Source organism: Strix uralensis, chromosome 22 (genome assembly GCF_047716275.1).
Source record: "Strix uralensis isolate ZFMK-TIS-50842 chromosome 22, bStrUra1, whole genome shotgun sequence".
Taxonomy (NCBI): domain Eukaryota; kingdom Metazoa; phylum Chordata; class Aves; order Strigiformes; family Strigidae; genus Strix; species Strix uralensis.
Genome location: NC_133993.1, coordinates 9816691 through 9833929, shown reverse-complemented (window position 1 = coordinate 9833929; position 17239 = coordinate 9816691). Strand labels below are relative to the sequence as shown.

Here is a 17239-nt window from a genome sequence, read left to right as displayed (position 1 = left end):
GTGGTCCAGCTGGTTTCTGCTGTGTTCAGACGTGGATAGCTAAGAGTGGTGGGCTCGGGTGTTAAAGGGCCATTTTAAGGTTATAATAGTGGAAAACCATGAAAGGGATGTAAGTCCTTACGCTTTAAGGAACTTTTTGGGGTAGGAAGCAGTTCCCTTGTGCATATGTTAAACTTTAGTTGGCTGTTAGAGAAATTCTTGCTCCTTTATTTAAAGAACTGGCATTGTCTACTGCTAGAAATTGTGTTCTGGACTAGCAGGATTACCAGCTCGATCCAGTATGATGGATGATTCTAGTGGTTTCAGCCATAAGTTTCTAAATAATTCCTAGTTTAATTTCCAAATATTTTACCCCTTTGTAATTAATTGATATTTAATTTGAATTCCTCTGTATTCAAGCTCTTGCATCCAAATAGAAAGCTGGCACAGTGAGACAGTTTATTACCACGCTGGGAGCTGGCCACTTGTTAAATAAAGCAAAATGTGTGTAGCCAAGAGCTGGCAGAAGGAAAGCTTTCAGGAAAATGTAAAGGCGAATTTCTTGGCAGATGTTTTTAACCTAAGAAGTTCTTATAGTGTTGACAGTTCAGGACACAGTACCATAGGCTGTATTTCTGATCATCTCCAAAAGATGTAAGTTTGTGTTCAAAGGTTTCTCCTGTGGTCTCCTGAAGGTCATCTCTAAAAGAAAGCTTACAGGCTCTCTATCTATTTTTATTGGTCTTGGATTCCCAGGCATGTACAAGGGCCCTATTGTCAAGCTTTCATACCAATTTTTAACAGGCAGTTCATTCCCTTAAATAATTTACAGTGTTGATAAGTAGGCCTAGATGGCTCAAACGTGATTCACGTATGCGTGTTCCGGAAGAAGTGAGAGCTGTCAGTGGAATATCTTTTTCTTTTTTACCACTCTTGAGCACTAAATTTTATTTTAAACACTTGATGACTTTTAGATTAGAGGGAGATGGCAATGCCTACCTAAGGGAGCTCAAGGTAGTAGGGAACAGCATTTCTTCCTGATGCTCATAAAATTTCTCTTCCAGGTGAAACAGGCAACCAACCAAATTGTGATGAACTGTGCTGACATTGACATTATTACAGCTTCCTATGCGCCAGAAGGAGACGAAGGTAGGATTGCTTTTTTGCTGGAGTTTTTATGTGTTAATCCATTTCATTTCTGACATGAGGTGCTGTTGCCAACAGTAAACAACTTTGATTGCAAAATTTCGTAATGGTTTTGTAAGCTAACCTACCCCTAGAAACATAATTTAATTATCTAACCTTTATTCTCTTCTCACTGCTACCATTTGCATTATGTTTTAAAAAGTTACCTCAAGCTTCCATGAAATCCAAGTTCTACTCCATCATGCCTGAGTGTTGTAGGCAAAAGGATGTTTGACTGGTTTTACGTTATTACTATTTATCTCTATACTGGATAACTGGATAAGAACATGATCTGTACCTCTGGACTTTGCAATATTGACAGAAATCTGTGACAAGGGCTTAGGTAAGGGATGCATCAGTAATGGCCTGCAGTAGGAAATACTCACTGGGAAGGATTTGAGGAAGTACAGAAGACACTTAATTGACATTTAGCAGGATGTTCCGAGCACAAGGCAACACGGAAAAAGGTGATTGTGTGGGTAGACAATGATTGGGATCCGGTTCAGTGAAAGGCTGGAAGTTACTGGAGAAATTTGAGAAGCAATACCTGTTTGTAACACACAGTTATAGCCATTGACATCTTCCCTAATTCTGTTTTGAGGAGATTCAGCAGATGCAAAAAAAGTTCCAGCAATTGAAGCATGAAGTGATTGAGGTGTGGAAAAGAAGCTCCTTGAAACAGAGAGTGACGGTCTAACAGTGTGCAAAGCCTGTCTGGTTTTCTTACAGAGCCTGTGCTGTTTCAAGCAGGGTAGCTGCTTGGTCCAGTGTGTACGACTGTTTCTGAAGTCCTTCAGACAACAAAAGGCTCGGTGGAGCTTCCCTTTCTGTAAGGAAAATGCCACAATGATGTCGTGAAGCATTTTGTTAAAACCATGATTGTGACTTAAAAGAATGATCTCGATGATGGATAGAAGAAAGGTGTTTTTGATTAGCTTTAAATGTCTCTAGTATGCTTATGCAACAGCTGGAGGAAGTTGGAGAGAAGGGCTGTGTTTGTCTGAACAGCTAAAGAATAGAAATCTTAATTTTCTGGACCGGATTTTGTAGGGACAATTTCAGTTCTTGTTGCAGTGACGTTCTCCTATGGCTGACAGCTTTGTACGTGGCAAGTAGAATGTCTGCAACGAGTCTTTGCTCAATTGGTTTGGCTTTTAAAATTTTTAATACAGTATTAAAGCAACCAGAGGGCTTCAGCGGAGCTGAGAGCAGTCGAGCGGCGCTTAGGTGAACCGGGAATTCTGTCCTAAGGAGGGAGCGTTCGGTGGGTGTGTTGTGGAAGAGTCGAGCTCAGTGCGGGAGGTGCAGCGAGGGCGGTGGGGGAGTGTCCGACCGGAGCGGGAGTCCCGAACACAGCGCTGCTCCCTCCGTGCTCCATGTGTTGCTAAGCACTCCTGCAGCGATTTCTTATACTGAGTAACGAGGCGATAACGAGAGTGGTAGTAATAGCAGAGTGTGTATGGAGTCTGTTCCACCTACCACTGTGCCACGGGCCCAAACCACCTATTAATTTTCTATTTTGTCATTGAGAAAATGAGAAGTAATGGAAGATGTACCTCGAAATAAAGTCTCTTTCCAGTCAAATCAGGAAAAATATATAAAATAGGGAGGATCTCTATTTTAATGTATTATCTTTGTTGTTTTCAGAGCTGATTTCCCTCTCAGAGGTCTATTTTTCTATTCTTTAACGGTGATATACTCTCCTTGTACCTTCAAAGTATTAATAGTAGAGCTTAATGGGGACTTAAACCCAAGTACACTGGAAGTGAGTTTCTATGGCTTCAATGCCTTCCTTCTGATTTTTCAGATAGCCTTGAGCGTGGCGCTCTGGACGTACAGCAATCCCAGTACAGTATAGGCACTCGCCTCTCAAACTGTTGTATCGTGAATACTTGAGGTGCAGTTGTGTTCCCTGTTTACTAGAATTATACTCAGGCTTCATGGGGTTAAAACATATCTTTCAGTTTGGTAACCTGCCAACTAGTATAATGGCTTTGGAAGTAAAATTGCATGAATTTGGCAGACTATTTGCTGGCACCTGTTGATACAGATCAAGTCAGTCTTACTAATGCTTCTATTGTGCACAGCTTTTGGATAGTAATTGTATAACTGGTCTCAAAACCAGAGTATGAAATAGAGTCCAATGAACCAACAGAAATATCAACCAGATCATTTGGATTTAGTTACTTAGGTGAGCCTCGTACCAATTGCCTATATAGTATATTTGAAAATGAGTGAGAAGTTAGTAAAGTTTTCTCCTTTAAAGGCTCTAGTGAAGAACCGTTACCTCTTTTAGTTCTGCACCTCAGTGGGGAAGAATTTGTCTCACACTTGTCTGTAAATGTGAGACAAATGATAATCAGTCACTTATCTTCTTTCTAAGTGTGGTTCTGTTCTGGGAAGCAGCCGTGTGAAAAAGAGACTGTCTTGTTCAACAGATACCTTTCCCTTGTTTATGGAGGTGATCTGTTGACTTCTGTGCGGAATAGTTTATTCTTTTCCTAGTAATTCTTGTTAGTCTAGAGTGCCTACAGTACAGTGGCTTGTACAACAGAAATCTTAGCTAGAACTGTGGGCTGTGTTTTTCCTCCCCTCCTATTCACTCTTCTAAAGATGAATACAGCAGAGGGTAGAACTTGGTCTTTGGAATTTTAATGCAAATTTGCAGGGAAATCAGATTATTGCCCAATATTTGACAGAGAGCTGAAGGAGAATCTCTGAAGCTTTAAAGTCAAAGTAAAAAATTTTGCTGTGTAATCCACAATTGAGTGATAGCGAATAATAAACCAGGAGAGATTTGATTACGCAGTACTTTGGAGTAGAAAAATTTCTCTGTTTCATCATGAAACTACTGTAGTGATTATAAGGGGAAGTTGTGGATTTGCTCTTCGTGCCAGGTATGCTGTAATGGAAGAAAGCTACTGAAAAGACTGAGTTTTCCATTGCTGAAGTTATGCCTGGTTCCTCCCACTAATCATAAGGAGCAATTGGTTTTGTTTTTTTCCAGAAGCTAGTTTTTAGCCTTTGTAGTCAAATGTTTGTAGTGCAGCCTTAGCATTTAGGTGTGCATGTGCTGTATTACCTTTGTTCAAATGGTTGACTTGGCTCAGCTAAATGAAGAACTGAAAAGACATTCCTAAGCAAGCTGGTTCTTAATTTAAATTTTAGGGGATTGAGTTTCATACTTAGTGAATGCAAAGTAGTTTGAGCTTCCTGTGAATGTCTCTTCTAAGGAGCTGTGAAACTGTGGTGGAGTCATAATCAGTGAATTACATTGTCTTTAGCTTGGAAAGCTTTTCAGATACTGGGGGATCTAAAGCAGCTTCTTTAAATTTAGAGATGCTTGGAGGGTAGTATTTGCAATTTCTCATAAAAAATTACAAGCAGCCATAGTGATGTTTGTTTAGCAGAAATGATCGAGTGAACTTTGATTTGTACTTCGACCTTTAAAAGGTTTTAAGGCCAGAACTCATTATTTTAGTCTTTTCCTTCCTAGTATGGTAGAGATGTGCTTGGATGGTAGTGCTAGAGTTACACCAGAGCCTCAGGTGGTGTTTAAAAACAACAATAAGATGGCCAGTGCTTATGGAAAGCTAAGCAGTGTGACCCAAGCGTGTCTGAGCAGCGCTCTCCCTCGGCCTGGGAGCACTGCTGCTTCACGGGGCCGAAACCACGCTGCTGCGGGAAGGGGCCGCGACGCTTCTCCTCACGCCCTCCCTCCTGGTGGCATTCGTGTCTGCACTGTTGAGCAGCCGTGGGGACCAGGAAACTGCACTGCCTGAAAACTGCCTCTGCAAGGAGGGGGAGAAGAAAAAAAAGGCAGCTTGGAGACAGATCATCTTCCTGATTCTGATGATTGTATGTGAATGCCAGTGGAAGGAAGGGAATGGGAACATGCAGCTGCAGCCAGGTGGGGAAAAATGAGACTACTGTCTGTGCCCGTAGCAGACTGGATTTGTTTAAGCCAGTTGTGAAACCTTTCTTTGGTGTAGAAAAGCTCATCTTCATCCTTTCTTCTGGAGAGGACTTGATGTGACAGAATGTTTAACGGTAGGTTTTTTTGAGGAGGCCTGGGCTGCGTTGGCATGGACAGTTTGGGAATATCTGATATGTGAGAATAGTTCTGACTCCTTTAAAGGGTTTTACAACCCCTGGTTTGAAACACGTGAAAAAATGTGAAAGGGCTTGAAAGCATTAGCGTTCTCGGGAGTTGCCTCTGATAGTTGGGTGGCTAATGCCGAAGGAGGACAGTGTATGCTATGTCAACACGTAGATGTTTTAAGCTAATGTGTTTAATTTGCAGATAGAGTAGGCAGAGTGCACACAGTCACTGCAGCTCAGTTGATGAATGCAAGTTCATTAAGCCACCATACCTTAATTGCCTGTGACTTCTCCGTGCCGTGGAATGAGGGCTACTTGAAAATATTCCACCTCCTGCGCTTGGCTTTGTCTTCACTTGGAAATACATGCACATTTGACACTGCTGAAAACCTTTGGCTAGGATCCACGTTTATAAGCATGTAATACAGAAATTGGGATCGTTAATTGATGTATCCACCTGGTTACTGTGCAATTTCAGGAAGCGCTCTGTAGAAGGACTGTAACTTATTTAAAACACTGTTGTAAAATTTGATATGCAGTGCTCTGAGTTTGGGAGGATAGCTAGATCTGATCTTTATGCGTTTTTTCCAAAGACATGAAGCACTAGCAGCTTTTTATTTTCTCATGCAACTTGGTCCAGACTGTACTAATGTGCTAGTGATTAACTTGCAACCTTGCAGTGCCAAACTCTCCAAAGTTCGTAGGCTGCCAAAATTGTGTTGTTCTCTTCAGGAGCTTTTGTATTCAACACTGTCAGGAATTCAGACAGCCTTTTACTGCAATTACATCTTTGTTATATGCAGTTCTCTTAAACTCTAACAAAAAGTATTGTTGATGGTTTTCCATGGTTCTTTTGCTCTGGATTAAATTATTGGCACTGAATAGTTTTTTTTTTAAAAAAAAAAATGTAACTTTGAATCTTTCATTTATATTCTGCTTTTTCAGAAATTGGTATATAAGCAGCTGCTTTGAGAATTACAAAAAGTTGCTGGAGTTGAGCGTGGAAAGACTCTCTTCTAGACACTAACTCCTCAATGAGTACACGCCTTGTGAAACTGTAAAGGACTGTTACCTTTTATTGGAGCTGTGCTCTTGCCGTGGCTTTTAAGCGCTCCTCAGAGGCCAGTTGTGGCGAGCGGGGCGGTCCTGGGGCATCACAAGCCTCTCAGCCTCCTCTGTGGAGATTGGGATCAGTAGGCACCGCTCCTGAGATGGCTGCTTCCAGCCAATTTAAACTATAACCTGTTTAAACATTGTTTCTAACCTTAGGGTAATTGGGATCTAACACGCTGAAATTAAGCTGGAGAAGCTCTTTGAAACAAGGTTGCTTTCTGCAGTGTGTTAATGTGCTTTCCCAGGCTGTTGCAGGGGAAAAAAAAAAACCTGAAGGTCTTCACCTTCTTTTAACACTGGTGATGTTTACCTGTGTCTTTCCTATGGCTTTTCTAGTACGGGTTAAAAAGGTTATAAAGTAGCGGAGCTACAGATTTAAATACACTGAGGAGGACTTCACATCTGGGAGAGGAGGAGCGGGAAACTTGATATGCATTGTCAACTTCTGGCAGAAGATCTGCATAACGCTCATTCTTCTGTATTTCTCAGTTTCAGTAGGTTAGAACTGCAATCCTGAAGTCATGGTATTGTTTGTCTTTGGTATCAGATTGTTTCCATGAGAAGTTGTAAAAAGATAAAAATGTTTTTGGTTTGCTTTGGTCATTTTAAAATACACGGGGGGGGGGGGGGGGGGGGGGAGTATTTCTGCATTCTTGTACTGATCTTTATCAGGCGTTTCTCAGGTTTTCATTTAGCCTCTGACCACAGGCTGACAGCTCAGCATCTGCAGGTTGTCCAGCAGCGGGATTCCTCCAGGCAGGATTAACACAAATTTCCAACAGGTATTCAGCCCGTCCTTCCCTCTGACCGAGGTCACCGACGTGCTATTGCAGAACAACAGGTCTGTTGTCTGTTGGACTCTAAAGATAGTCGGGGTCAAAATTCATTGGATCTAAACGATGGAGTCAGCAGCCAGCTCCGCGCTCTGTTGCTGGAAGCCCACTTCCAGGCCAGTGGGTTGTGCATTAACATTGTTCCCTTGAATGTCTTCTCTCCAACTCTCCTATAATGTCTCCTTTTCTGCCTCAGTATTCCCCAGACTTATAAGAAGAAAAGCTAAACCTTTACTTTTTGTTGCTCATTGCTGCTTGCTGGCATTTTGATGTCCTTGGCATGTATTCTGTTTAAATGGTCTATCTCGTCCCTCTTACAGTCGATTTTAAAAATCTTGAAACTCCTCAGTACAGACTAGAGGTTTAAAGTTCTTCTACTTGATCCTGTAAAGAATTTTTTTCTTGAATTTGCTCCGGTACTGTTTTTTTTGGTTTTGGGGTTTTTTCTACAGCTAGAGTTGGTTTATAGTAAGCATTTATATATTGTGTACCCTGGCATGGTGGTTAACTCTGATTGAACACTGAGCAGAGCCCTGTGAAACCAGTAGTTAAGACTAATGTATTCATGCAGTTTCTGCATTTATGTTCTCTGTGAGCAGAGGTTGGTATTAGCTCTGACTTAAGGCTGAAATCATACTATTCCAGAATAAATAGCACTTTAAATTTTATAAGAATAAAAACATGTTTCCAGTTACTTTTCTCGCATATGGAACAACTTAGCTGAACATCTTGTGACCGTGCTTAGGCTGCCTCTGAAACAGAATACCTGGATCCTTGTAGCGATACTTGAGTGTGGAAGAGAGGTCATTCTGTAAATGAAATTGTTCTTTCAAAAAAGCTTTGTCATTCAGAATTCCCCGTAATTAAGTTGATATAGTGGTACCTCTTTCTTTGAGGATGTTTACCTCTCTGTATCACAACACTTTCCAGTACTCCTTTTTGTCCTTTTTTTTCTGTGATCATTCAAAGCTTGTAGCTACTTCAGTAGATGGCTGAAGCTATTTACTGATGACTGAGCTATTTACTACTTAGGTCAATTTTGAAAGTACCTGAAAAGGTTGCTGGGCCCTTGGTGGCATTTCAGTGTCCTCGGTATCTTCCCGCTTCAATTTGAGTGATGTCAGTGGGATGGGACGGGCAGCTTGTACTAGGAGTGCTTTCAAAACTATTCTGAACTGCCAGATGTTTATTGTATTTATAGATCTAGAATTATCCATCAGTGTGTCTGCACGGAAAGGTGTATTGTTATATTCAGGCTCACCAAGTTTGGTAGTTCATGACGCTGATGTGTGGTAGAAAGCATTGCTCGTTTGTTCTGGTGGAGATTTGCATTTCTTAAATACCTGGTTATTGAGGTGGTTGAGTATAGAGTGACATAGGCAGCAGAACTTGCAAAGTGAGGTCCGATGTAGCTATTTTAGGGTTTTTTGGTCGAAAGAGCATAGATGTACATCATCTTGGATGCAGCGAGTGGGACTTGATGAATTAGGAAGGAAGAAGCAACACCAGGTGTCCTCTCCTGGCTCTGCTAACTCTAAGCTGCAGGACAGTTTAATTCCTGAGGACCGATTCCCTCCCCCTGTCTCTCCAGCTTGGCCTCATCATTCGGATCTTTGCATCTACAAATAGATCCAATGCTGTGTAAATGCCATTCTGCTTAATATTCTGGTTGGTTTTGGATGCCCTTGCTGAATGGTATACAAACTCCAAGGTAGGTCCTTGGTTCTGAAGACAATTTTTAAATAAAATCCACATTGTGTTTTTCTTTGTGGTTAAAACCAAACCAAACCACCCTGCTGTGGATATTAGTGTGCTTTTCAAAGTGAGATCCACAAATTAGTTAAATAAATCATAAGGCATCCTGTTTGGAATAATTAATAAGATTCCTGCCGCACCGATGTAAGCACTTAATGTCGAGGGAAAGTTTTGTGCGGTGTTTTCCCGTTTGTGGGGAGTGTAGCAGTTGCTACCAGCACTCCTGGGGGGGTCCAGGACGCTGCTCCTGCTGCACGTTTGCAGTTTCACAGCGCAGCTTTCATCACTCGGCGCAGCAGAAGACTTCCCTGCGTGTGTGAGTGCGGCGCTGGGATGGACGAGGTGCATGGCTGTATAGTCTGTGAATGTGGGAGATTTATTTGTCTGAAGGAAGATAATATAATGTGGAACTCTGACGACGGGTGGCGTTTCTTCGGTGGCTTGCATTTATATCATTCTGGACTATTCAGGCCTTATTGATTTGTTCAGTAACTACAGCATGTTGTTGGATTCAGCTGGTTCAGTTAATTTTAAATGTTCATGAGTTACAAAAACATCTCTGGGGCTTATTTTGAACAAAGTAGTCTGTTTTTCTGTTTCAGAGGTACATGCTACAGGGTTCAACTACCAAAATGAGGATGAAAAGGTTACTCTCTCCTTTCCCAGTACTCTTCAGAAAGGTAAGAGCTATTTTCATGCTTTCTGCGTTTAAGACGTTTGCACTTGAAAAAGCTGGAGTAGGACAGCTCTGTCTTTCCTGAAGTTTCTGACTGTGAATGTAGTGCTCCCTAGGGAGTCTGTCCACCATAAGTCACTTTGTGAGCCTCTGGAATTGAAAATGTTGTTCCATTAATGGTGATTTTTGCTTCCAACAGCTGAGGTGACTCTAATTATTTACCTGCTATTGGCAGTTAGGCTCAGAAGCTATTTATGTTAGCTACCGATGATCTGTTTTCCTCTTACTGAGAATGAGCTAATCTGAATTACTGCGGTGTTTTCCTAGGCGTGAACATACTAATTTCTTTTGAAACCGCTACAATTTTTTGCTCTGAGGAGTTTGTCAATTGAAACTCAGCTCCTGAGTTTGAATAAAGCAGTTTTTCATCTTGACAAATACAAATATAAAGATTCTAGGGTGATAAGGCTTCAGTGTTTTGTTCTGTGGGGTATTGGCATGCTGCCTCTCTGATCAAGATCAGGTTTCCCCTTTTGCACTGAGTCATTGAGGGCAGAATAAATCCTGAGACTAATTGACTTATAAGCTTGAACGCAGCCAGTGCTCCATCTTGGCTTTTGTAGATCTCACAGGATGCCGTTATTACTTAGTAGCCATCCTATATTTTTGCAAACTTTACTCAAAGGTAAGGATTGTAGGATCGGACTTCTCAAGTGGCTTCAGGTGGGTCTCTCCTGGTTACTGCCCTGTGTTCAGAAGATGAGAATGATACTGCCACGGCCTCTGATCTCCGATTAATGCTAAAATGCTGTGGTGAGTCTGGCTTTGCCTGCGCTGCTCTGCTGGAGCTTATTTTGTGTGAGGAGAGTGAAGGGTTTGAGGGAGGTTGGCAAAAAAACGATGGGTGGAGATGAGTTGAAGGGACATCTTATTTCAGAAGGGCAACGGGCCAGCGGAGTGGCCTGGCCTGAAGGTCCAGACGAATAAATGTTCTGTTTGGCACATGCAAATAACAATGTCCCATCTGTTTCTGTTACAGGGACAGGGACGCTAAAGATAGACTTTGTAGGGGAGCTGAATGATAAAATGAAAGGTTTTTACCGGAGTAAATATACCACCCCTACCGGAGACACACGCTATGCTGCTGTCACTCAGTTTGAGGTATGGGCTATATTTTTGTTTTCAGGGAATGTCATTCTTAATATAGGATTTATGTTTAGAAGAAGCAAAGACACGATTTCCTAGCTTTAGCTGTACCCTCTGGGTAAATTTCAAAAATCCATAATTATTTGCTTCTTGCTCTTAGTGGGGATGGGTATTACTAAAAGCAGCCTTTACATTGTGACTTCAAGGTCAGTAAATTCTGGGTCTGGCAAATTCCCCAGCCAAGGATCATGCTGATGTGTGATGCATCGTATATATACAATAGCTGCAATGTTGAAGAACAGCTATTTATTTAGATGTGGTCAAATACCTCTGTTTAACTTTCCTTTATGAAGTATATTAATTTTTTTAATAGGACACTGCTTTTATCTCAGTGCCTTAATGACATCCAGAATGTGAGCCAGATTCTCTCTCAAGTATTATGTAAAGCCTGGACGTAATAACAGAATTTTATACCATACTGTAATTTCATAGTTATCTGCCTGGTTACATAAAACCGAGTACTTACCTAGTACAAATAGAACATTTCTTGGGTGCAGTCTACTGATGGAATATAAATAGGTGGTCTTGTGTGTACGGTCTGTGAACGCCTGGGTGCCCTCTCTGCTTTCACATGACTGAGCTTTGCTCCTGTCATGACTCTGCTAAATTTTGCTCAGACTGTAGAATTCCATCAGAGCTCAGAGTGCTTTTCAGCTGCATTTTTTTTAAACCGAGAGTGAAATAGGTTATCACAGTAAGAATAAAATGCTCTAATGCAGAGGTCAAGAGTGGCAGGGAAGCAACTCTACAGCAATGACTAGCTGTCGTTCACCCAACTTTTTGCCTGTAAAATATGCTGAATTTTTGTGTGTGTTTTATTGCCACAATCTCTTGTGAGTTATTTGTTTTAATGCTCTTATTTCCTTCAGGCTACTGACGCTCGCAGAGCTTTCCCTTGCTGGGATGAGCCTGCTATTAAGGCAACATTTGATATTTCTTTGGTGGTTCCTAAAGACAGAGTAGCTTTGTCAAATATGGTAAGTTCTTGATGTACAAGTAAACAGTGTCTTAAATAAAGCTGTAATAACACCAGCTGATTATTTGATAGTTAATAGTGTGTCTCAGTAACAGAATTAGGAATATAGGCTGTCTTGGTAGCTATTACTAAGCAGCAATAAATTGAGAGAGCTTTTAAAAAGATACTGTGATGTCAGATGCTAGCACAAAACCTAAACAGGTTGTACAAACCACAGTGGTGGTGGTTTAAAAAAAAAAAAAAAAAGAAAAGTCTTAGCATATTTCTAGCCACGTGCTGCTTGCTTGATTAAGAGTGACTGGAAAAAAAATAAGCCTTTGTGTGTTTATATAGCTGTTATAGCTACATAAGCACTTGAGATAAATAAGCATGTTTTCTGCTCTAGAGAATTTCTGACCAGAGCTGGGATGAAATGTGCGAGTAGAAGTACTTCTGTCCCAAATACAAGTGGGCATTTTCAGGTTGCTACTTCGAATATGGTGCCCATATTTCTAGGTTACGTTGCTGGAGAAGAGTGAGTCAGTTTAAAAACGGACTTTTTAATTCCAGCAGCAAACTTTCATGGTTTCTGTTTCAGAATGTAAAGTGAAAGCCTGATGCCATACTGGGATGTGGGTAATAGTCACCTCGAAGGACAGTGGCTGGTCGCTGATGTGTTCAGCTGCCTTTGCTGTCATGGAATAGAACTTATATATTGTAGAAGTGCAACTCTTTAGTTAGGAGGGGAACTACATTGCGGTCTGTATTTTAAAATCGTCAAAGAAGTCCTTTCATTTTAAATGCATGACTCATAACGATGGAATAGTTAGTCAAACGTATTGTGTAACACAGTTTCACTTCCATGAAACTAACTGATTCCCTTTCATGTTGAAAGAACGTCGTTGACCGGAAGCCGTACCCAGACGACGAAAATCTGGTGGAAGTGAAGTTCGCTCGCACCCCCATAATGTCGACGTATCTTGTAGCGTTTGTGGTGGGCGAATATGACTTTGTAGAGGCCAGGTCCCTCGACGGCGTCTTAGTGCGTGTTTACACTCCTGTTGGCAAAGCGGAACAAGGAAAGTTTGCGTTAGAGGTAAATGCGCGCAGGGTGGCTCCCTTGTTGCGGCAGCGATCTCCGGCGGGCTGGACGCCGTGCTCTCCTCTGTTCAGTCCGTGCGAAGCTCGTGAGGCTGGTTTTTTTGCTTTCATAGCTCAGAGAGACTGGGCTTGATATTAAACAATTTCAGTTTTGGACAAACGAACGTCTGCAATGACGGAAACGCGCAGCTGAATTCAGTTCTGATACGGTGATGTAGACTTTGCTCCAAAGATGATGAGAAGTACTGAAGGGTGGGCTACAGCCTGGAGAAACAGGGGACGGGAGTCTTCCAAACCATTGTGCTCTGGGAGCTGGGAGCGGGGCTTCTGGAAGGAGTCTTGTGTGTGCTGCTTTCTAAGGCTAGTTTCAGTCATAAATCTTCAAGTTTTACCAGTTGTTCCAAGTCAACGTAACATTTCTCCTCTTATTTCTTACAGGTTGCTGCTAAAACTCTGCCTTTTTATAAGGACTACTTCAATGTTCCTTACCCTCTTCCTAAAATTGATCTCATAGCTATTGCAGACTTTGCTGCTGGTAAAGTAACTCACTTTATTGATGAACTGTATTTTATTTGAATTTTAAACATTTAGGAAGAGGTGTGTATCAATATCAATAAACCTTTGTATTTATTTTATAAAGGTGCCATGGAGAACTGGGGCCTTGTTACTTATAGGTATGCTGTTAAAATACTGTCTTTCCCCCTCTTTGTTCACTAATTCTTGGAAGTAATTGGATTAGTTTTAGGGAGCTGTGATTATTGGGTATCATCCCAAATAAGGCTGAGTAAATACCTTCAACTCTTGCTTCGGTTTGGATAATTTTGACTTCTGCAGCAGCGTGCATTATTGTACAAATCTTAAGGCAAAAATGAGCTATTACAGCTACTGTCCAAGGGCGTGAGATTTTTAAGTGTCTGGCAGCACTGCCTGTTCTACAAGAGAACTTTCTTGGCCCCTTTTTTCCCCGTTAAAGTTACGCACTTACTGACACAGCTGGAATTGTTTCTTATTCAATGTTGTAGGCAAGTTGGTAAATTTAGCAACCACAGCATAACCATGTGGATATGAGTAAATCAGAAATATTAACTTGCCTTCCTTTTCAGTTTTTTTTCTTCATCTGATCAAGCTTTTGTACTTTTGCTTGATATTATTACATTATCTGTGCTCATTGTTAGAATTATTTTCCTTTGTTTTGTACAACTTCGTAAGCTTTGGACTTTAAACCCTGAAATAGTTTGAATTTCTTCTGCTAAACTTTTAATTTGGCCTTAAAAAAATGGCAATGGAAATTTGAGCCCAGGTTTAAAATCTACTTGTCTGCTTATCGCAATTCTGATGAAATCTGGTATTTTACTCCCCGTGGGAAAAAAAAAAATATTTGTCCTGGATAAGTAGAATTTTTGGAAGCCTTTCTTAATTGTGCTGTTAATTTTCCCCCCCCTTATGCTCAGTTTGGCACGCTTGCTTTATCCCTTCGGGGACAGAAGGTTGGCATAATCTGCAGGCACCGTCTGTGTTTTGAGATGCACGTTTTCCCCCTTTGAGTCCAGAAGTCCTTTCTGACTGACGCACTAAGTCCTGACCCTGACAGGAGGGTTGTGTGCCCGACCTCGGGAGCGCTTGCGCGTGTGTGTGTGTGTGTGCGTGTGTGTGCACGTGTGCCCTGCGTGGACAACCTCGTGTGTCTGCAGCGGCGGGTGAAACGTGGCTGGTTGTGAGCTTGGAAGAGCTGGAATTCCTTTGGGGGTGAGGGAGGCAGAGAAGACTTGCTGTGCATACATCGAGCAGTGCAAGGGGAGTTACAGTTAAGGTTCCTAGATTAGGTAGGTGAGCTATTTTATAAATAAAGGATAATCTTTCTTGTTCCTGCCTGGGTTTTTGCACTTGTCTTCTTGCATGCCATAAGGACTTACTGCTCCAAAGCATTCCAACAGCTGTGGAACTTACCAAAATAATGTCTAAACTGAAGTAGCTTCTGGTTTTTTCAGTTGCACTGATCACTTTTTAGCTTGCTTAGGTCATTTAACCTACTTTTGACTGTTGTTTTTTCCCTAGGCATGTACCGCTCTGTTCAGTTATCTTTCTCTCTTAAATACAGGGAGACTGCATTGCTCATTGACCCCAAAAATTCCTGTTCTTCATCTCGCCAGTGGGTTGCTCTGGTTGTAGGACACGAACTTGCTCATCAGTGGTTTGGAAACCTTGTGACCATGGTATCTAACAGTTACAAGTTCTTCTCATTTTCTTTGACATGTGCTTCATATCATGTGTGTGTTCAAGTCCCCCTGAATAGCAGGCACACTATCTTTAAAATAAAAAAAATGCATAATTAAACAGCGCTTTATTACTTCCTTACTAGTGTGTTCTTTGGAAGTATTCCTACATCTTTTCTATGTGAAGTAATGTTCAGATGTTTGAATATCGTCCTAGTTAGAGATGAGCAAGCGTTCCATGGAAAATGATTTTGGCTAGTCAGATTACTTAGAAGCAATAATCCACTGTTTTCCTTTCAGGTAGGCATGATTCACTCATCGGGCTTTCATACCGAACGGGCTCAATACCAGCTCAGCATTGAAAATTGTTCTAGCTGAAAAGTTGCTCAATAGTAACTCACAGGAATTACTCTGGATGTATGGGGAGCCAGCTGTCTGAATGGCTTGATATTTAAGTCATTTTGGTGGAAATACAAGCATATGTGAGGCAGCCAGACTGAAATCTGTAAATAAATTCCATTTAGTGCTAAAAACTGAAACCTGTATCTGTCAGAGCTTCTGCTGTTAACAAATGGCTTCAGCTTACTCTGTTAATGAGATCTGACATTCCTTTTCCCAAAACCCTGCAAGCAGATGCTTGAATCCAAAATTTCCACAGGTTAGGAAGTTACTTTTATTGTAAGAAACCAGTGTGTTTGGTTAAAAAAACCATGGCTTCTGGAACCCCAAATCTGCATCGTTCTGGCTTTTTGGCTGCTAAAATTAAGTGTGAGTGGATGGAGGAAAAAACCCAGTGTAAATATTAATTGTAACACTAAGCAAAGTTTGTCAAACTCTTCTACAGTGCTGTGCCTCTTAAAACCCACTCAGCTGTGTACATTCCTGTTTGTGGTAGTACAAGTAGCTTCCATGTGAGAGCAACACAATATTTAAATGGAAAAAATAATATTAAAATAGTATATTTTTAGCTTTTAGTACAGTTGAGCAGCTGGAAGCAAGGCGAGCTAGCATCACGTGGCTAGACAACACTGTAGGATGCTAGCAAGTGCCTCAGAGACTGTTTGTGACCCACGAACCATTGGTGGTCCTTCTGAGCATTGAGAACTGTGGCAGTAAGCTTGAGAAAGTATCATTTACAAGAATCTCTAAAATTTATATTGAATTAGCTTTTTATATTTTCCTTTTGAAGTTCTAGGTCTTCCAAAAATTTTCTTTTTAAGTACTCTTTCTCTTTGGTTATTATTTTATGTTCTGTGGCGCAACTGTGAAATAAGAAAAGACATTCTGATGTGGAAATTGAGAAATGCCCAAGTCAGCTTTTTCTCTATAATCTGAGGCACGTACAGCACAGCAGAAAGCCTCAGCAGCATCACTGGTTTAGTTTGCCAGTACCAGATCTTACTGGCCAGCACAATATGCCAGTTCTTCTGGAGCAAAGATAAATGAAATAAGAATACTTCTAGGGGAAGAGAGAGGTTCGTGAGCAGTAGGTTGCCAGAGGGATAAGGGAGACACCAGGGAGGTGAAAAGATTTAGGAGTCCAATGGAATTGCCCAAGAATCTCTTTTGCAGTTGTCCTTTGGCACCAATCTGTATCTATTGGAACCTTGTCGTGGAAACAGATGCGATCAGAAATGTAAAAGAAAATTGGATAGTCTCCACTCTAAAAATAAAGCAGGGCTTATCTGTGTAGAGTTTCGGTGACAGCTTTCCTTATTGAAATTCCACTGTCCCTGGGGTAAATGTTTCATTCATAGTAGAAGCAGTAGTGCTTTGTAGAGCAGCAGCTCGCTGCACTGATTCTACAGCCTGTTCAGCCTCTTCTACTTGAGGGTCCGTATCCTCCCAGCCACGCTCTTCTGAGTCACCCACCCCGTTTGCATTTAAAGAATGGTTGGTAAGTGCAGTTATAGAAAAGGGTGTTTTCTCCCTCAGTTATCCGTAGCTTGTTTCCTTACCTCTCCTACTTCGGTTAAATATTAGAAGTGAAAGGAAGAATTTTAAAATGTCAACGTAACATTCTTACCTTCGAAAAAACAAAGCCCACCTTTGGCTGGTGAGAGACAGCTTTTAACTGTTTACTAGATTTCAGGTTTCCGTAGTCTAGAAGGCTTCTTCGGAT

General features: G+C 41.3%; 1 protein-coding gene across 1 annotated transcript in view; it reads left to right on the top strand.

Annotated features, from left to right (window-relative positions):
- NPEPPS (aminopeptidase puromycin sensitive) overlaps positions 1–17239 on the top strand; it is a 39096-nt gene that overhangs the window by 7992 nt on the left and 13865 nt on the right. The window contains exons 2-9 of the mRNA XM_074892522.1: positions 1044–1128; positions 9569–9646; positions 10682–10803; positions 11718–11825; positions 12699–12899; positions 13343–13439; positions 13545–13578; positions 15003–15117. Of these exons, the coding sequence (XP_074748623.1) occupies positions 1044–1128; positions 9569–9646; positions 10682–10803; positions 11718–11825; positions 12699–12899; positions 13343–13439; positions 13545–13578; positions 15003–15117 (840 nt within the window). The remainder of the gene's footprint in view (positions 1–1043; positions 1129–9568; positions 9647–10681; positions 10804–11717; positions 11826–12698; positions 12900–13342; positions 13440–13544; positions 13579–15002; positions 15118–17239) is intronic.